At 55.8% G+C, this 4866-nt stretch overlaps 1 protein-coding gene across 1 annotated transcript; it reads right to left on the bottom strand.

Annotated features, from left to right (window-relative positions):
* Window positions 1-3844: 3844 nt before the first annotated feature.
* Window positions 3845-4866, bottom strand: LOC139784876 (putative nuclease HARBI1). The gene is made up of 5 exons (XM_071724052.1): window positions 4844-4866; window positions 4460-4730; window positions 4124-4196; window positions 3962-4069; window positions 3845-3870 (listed from the first exon to the last, which is right to left on the bottom strand). The coding sequence occupies exons 1-5, from the start codon at window positions 4864-4866 to the stop codon at window positions 3845-3847; spliced, it is 501 nt and encodes a 166-aa protein (XP_071580153.1).

Raw genomic sequence — 4866 nt, 5'->3', positions numbered from 1 at the left:
AGCGTGAGAATAACGGGGAGTGCGATGATACTGACGCGAACGAAAAAACCGTGAGTGCCGTGTATATCAACACGGAAGACAGTGACTACGTCCCGCCGAGCCCGGAACCCATCCAGCGACGCGGGAAGGCACAATCAAGAGTGTCGCACGGAAGTGACGGGAAGACGATCGTGGAGGATAGCGACGAGTCGACGAAGGTCGAAAAAACCGGACCAAACGACGCGCGGCAAGGCGACGGGCGTGGTGCATCGAGCAGGAGGGGAACGTCCAGCGACGTGAGAAGGAGAAAAGAGTCCACGGCGAAAAGTGAGAGTGAGCGAGAATCCGAGGTTGAGGAATTGCGAGAGCTGCGAAACCTCGTGATAAAGGCCCGACGACGAGGACCGATCCGTCGAAGATCACCGAAAAGTGGAAAATTCCGACGTTCCGACGAGCTTACGCGTCGAATAACGGCGCTAGCAAGGCGATATTCGCATACGCCACGGAAGCGGACATACTCGGAAACCGTGACACCCGAGCCGAGCGACGCAGCCGAGGATAGCAAGCGGGAGAATACCCAGGAAAGGCGGAGTCCCACGAACCGTCACAAGGCGGGAACGCGCGAGCGATCGACGCGACATAAACAGAGAGCCCGCAGGAGCGACGGGGATACGAACCGTAGAGGGTCGAGAGTGGGGGAACAAGCCCCCTATATAAGGAAGGACGCGAGGCGATCACCAGACAGTCGCGCCATGGCAAGAGAAGCGAACGCACGCCAGGACCGCGAGTCCGCGGACATGGCGGACCTCACTGAGGACCAGTTCGCGCGAATGGAGGCGGGATTCCGCGCCATTTACCAACGGCGCCTATACCGAACGAGTCAACGATACAATGAGTTGGCCCTCAATATGATGGAGGGGTACGTGGAAACATTACCGCCCACGCCCCGGATGACGGCCGAGCAGGCGGAGCAAGCCCGCGCACGAGTAGAAAAGACGCTCGAACTCATCGAGCAGAGCGAGCGGGAGCGCGATCACCAAGTGGAGGTGATACGCGATGCTGAGGTCCCAGGTCCTGGAAGCAGTCGGGAGCGCCCGACATTGACCATTTTGACATCCGTTGGATGGCCGACCGGCGCAGTAAGGCGGCCATTCACCGCGAGGGTGGACGTGACGGCCGAGGGAATCAACGTGACGATCGAACCCCAACGGCGCGAGGAGGCACGACCAGAGGAACCGAGCGGCGGAGGGGAGCCCAAGGCGGGGACTTCCAAGGACGCCCAGGGGACAACACCCGCGAAAGTTCCGCAGACTGCATCAACGGAAGCCGACAGGAAGGACGAGGTTCGCGAGGACACGAACCGCGGCGCGAAGGAGGCGGATCCAGGCATATACGCCATGATGGTGGAGCCAGTCTCCGAGCCAGAATCGGCCATATCTCCGGCCACCGTATGCCGAACGCCTCGGTATACGGGCAAGGACATGGCGCGATGCATCGAGACGTACGTGCCGCCGTTGATCGAGTTGGCGAGCACCTCGGAAGGAGAGGCCGCCGAAGAAGAGCGACCGATCGAGGGGGTCAAGCGAGAGGAGGAGAACACGACTCCCATCGACCAAACAACGTCAGCGGCACAGCCCGAAGTGGAGGGTGCGCCGGATGAGGACAGGCAGGACACCGGAGACGGAGTACCGCTGACCAAAACAGTCGAGGCGGACACCGTCATACGCGAGGAGGCCGCGAACGATCCCACGCCGATGATTGGGGTCAGCGAGCGGAGAGCAGCGAGGTCAGCAACGGTGCGCAACCGCGTGATCCAAGAGGATGACACGGAGACCAGCGAGGCCGAGCGGGAAAGGTGCCGGCAGAGGAGGAGAGAAAGACGGCAGCGGTCAAGAGAGCGACGTCGCCGGATTGAGAAGGAGCGAGCGGACCGCAAGCGAAGGAGGGATGAAAATCCGACGCCAGCCGTTCACGCGGCAACCGCCGGATTAACGGGGAGGTTGCGACCGCTCTCTCCAAGGGCGGTCGTGCGCCGCCAAGGGTCACCGCGCGTGGTGATCGAGCGGACCATAATACCGCCGAGCGTCGCGAGCGAGAGCGATGCGCCGGGCGTTCTGGCGAACCGGCCACCGTGGGGGGTACAAGCTACCGTGCAGGAGGGGACGACCGCGGGGGAGCACAGCGAGGATTCTATCCAGAGTCGGGAGATCGACCTCCAGCCGCCCATCAGGTGGGTACCCACCCCCGCTGGCGAAGTGGACCAGCCGTCGGACGACTTTTTGAGTCCGTCGAGCGGCGACGAGGAGACCGAGTGAGGCGAGCATCAAGTCGCGACGGAGCGATTGAGTCACCGCTGGGAGGATTATCTGTTTCTTTTCGTTTATTATCTCTCACGATTAAATTTTGTTTTGATGACTCCATTTTTGACGTGCTCGACTATAGGATGTCGAGCGTAGGATAAGTTAGGTAATAAGTATCGTGAGCCCGTGCGGCCATATATTAGCTTAAGCAGTAAGAGTCGCTGACCATGTAGGTTTATTTTCGTTTATTTTCCGGTCCATGCCGATAGAATAGTTTATTTTGACGCGTAGAGGTCAGCGTAGATATCCACGCGACAGAAGGGCGGACCGCAGCAATCTCCAGGAACAAGTCCTCGGGATCGACTCTCGAGGACCTGGGACACACGCCCATAGGGTCGGCGTCAGCATCCGGACATCAAAGGTACGCCCGGAAGACTTCCACGGGAAGTCGGACTGGAATTCTGTTCTGGGGCATCTCGGGAGAGGTGCGCGTAGGTCGGCGTCAACGGCCGACGCGTAAAAGTGTCCCCGGGCGACTTCTCCAAGAAGTCGACCCGGAATCGGCATCAGGGCCGTCCCAAAAGTGGTGCGCACAGGTCGGCGTCAACGGCCGACACTTGGAAGTTGACTCGAACGTCATCTACGGGGAGTCGACCCGGAATCGGCATCAGGGCCGTCCCAAAAGTGGTGCGCACAGGTCGGCGTCAACGGCCGACACCCGAAAGTTGACTCGAACGTCATCTACGGGGAGTCGACCCGGAATCGGCATCAGGGCCGTCCAAAAGGTGGTGCGCACAGGTCGGCGTCAACGGCCGACACTCGAAAGTTGACCCGAACGTCATCTACAGGGAATCGACTCGGAATCGGCATCGGGACCATCCAGGAGGCGGTGCGCACAGGTCGGCGTCGACGGCGCTGCAGAAACGGCAAAGGTGAAAACCTGGTGTAGCGGGATCGAGAGAAGAGGTCTGCGACGTAGTACCGCACGCGGAAAATTCCACCCGGGAGCATCCGTATAGGGGGCACGGGGGACACGCGTGATAGTCACGCGCTGCGCGCAAAGGGAAAGTTGTGACGTCATATCGAACGACGAAAACAACTCCAGAGTGGGGATGGTCCGACGTAGTAGGGAGCCCTTCCGGCAAAGTGGGGAGCCCGAGCGAGAGCGGGGACTCGAGGCAGTCTCTCGAGTACCACGGTAGAGAACGGACGTGTCTCGCGTAGCAACGGATAGCGCTAGAGAATAACACCGAGTTAACATACAGTGATACAATACAATCGGGAACTCCCGCGTGAACGCGCGTTAAACATTCACTTAACAATAGTGAAGGATAATATTTATCGAAATAACAATCCGTGATAACGAAATAGAGCGGTGGCGACTTAGTGCGTATCGAGTATATTACAATCGTGGACATTGGGTCTCGCGACTACGAGATATTGTACGAACATCGTCATTAAGCGATATTTAATCGATTGCGATCAATAAAACAGTGTTTGCGGAAATTTATTGTGAATAAAGCGCGACTCACACCGAAGTGTGGCGACTCCATTGTGAAGCACCTTTATTTATGTGAAACGACCTGTAAAGCTGAAATAACGATCGGAAATTAAAGAATAGTGAATTCTTAAACAAAGTCTCAAGATTAATTATACAATTAGTGCACTTACCTTCTACTTACCTTGTTCCTTGGCGATGATCCCTCGTTGTCCAGCGGCGATCTGGTATGCGATGTAAAGCGAGGATCCGGAGACGACCAGCAGCAACGACGATCCATCCTGGGCAGGGCCTGCAACAAAAGAAGAACGTTAGCACGTAATTAGTATAAGTTATCGAGACGTACCTTTATCCAGTATGCAATTATGCGAGGATCTGGAGACGGGATACAGCAACGGTGATCCAGTGAGGACATCAGCCTGAAATTCAGGAACAACGTTAGCGTCTTGGCGAGAAACAGGGCGTTGGTGTAAATTTACCTTCTCGGTAGTTGAAGGTCAAACCGAGTGGCGACCGTTCGATAGGGATATTATCCGCCGAAATCGGGCTTAACTCGTGCCGTCCGGTCACAAGGTCTCTCAAGAAAACGTGCTATTGGGGAGTTTCTGAAAACCCGAGCGTCGTGTACTGACCCCACTTGACCTGCATAACAGTGTGTGAAGAGGCCACTCGAATCACAAACCACTTGAACATTGATAGACGGAAAACCTTTCCTGTTTATGTATGAAGCTGCATCTGTTGGTGGGGCTCGAATCTTGATATGAGTCCCGTCTATAGCACCGGTTACATTTGGAAAGCCACTAATTTTTGCAAATTTATCCCTGATATCAGCAGCAACAACTTCATCAGGCCACTGGATAAATCGAGGCGCGATGCAATGTAATGCGTAGGTTACACGTCTTACGGCTCTAAAAGCCGTTGCTTTGCCCACTCCAAATTTGACGCAAATGGATCTACAATAAGCCACATTATAAAAAATGAAATAACTGTAACGAACAATGTAACGATAGTGGTGGTTACACGCATACAAAATAAAAACAGTGTATACAAGTGGGATTTTACGTACCTGTACGAATCGGGAGTAGCCAT

Source organism: Temnothorax nylanderi, unplaced genomic scaffold, assembly GCF_030848795.1.
Source record: "Temnothorax nylanderi isolate EJ_2023f unplaced genomic scaffold, tnyl_v1.0 TNYL_tig0694_pilon, whole genome shotgun sequence".
NCBI classification, from domain to species: domain Eukaryota; kingdom Metazoa; phylum Arthropoda; class Insecta; order Hymenoptera; family Formicidae; genus Temnothorax; species Temnothorax nylanderi.
This window is presented reverse-complemented; position numbering and strand designations above follow the sequence as displayed.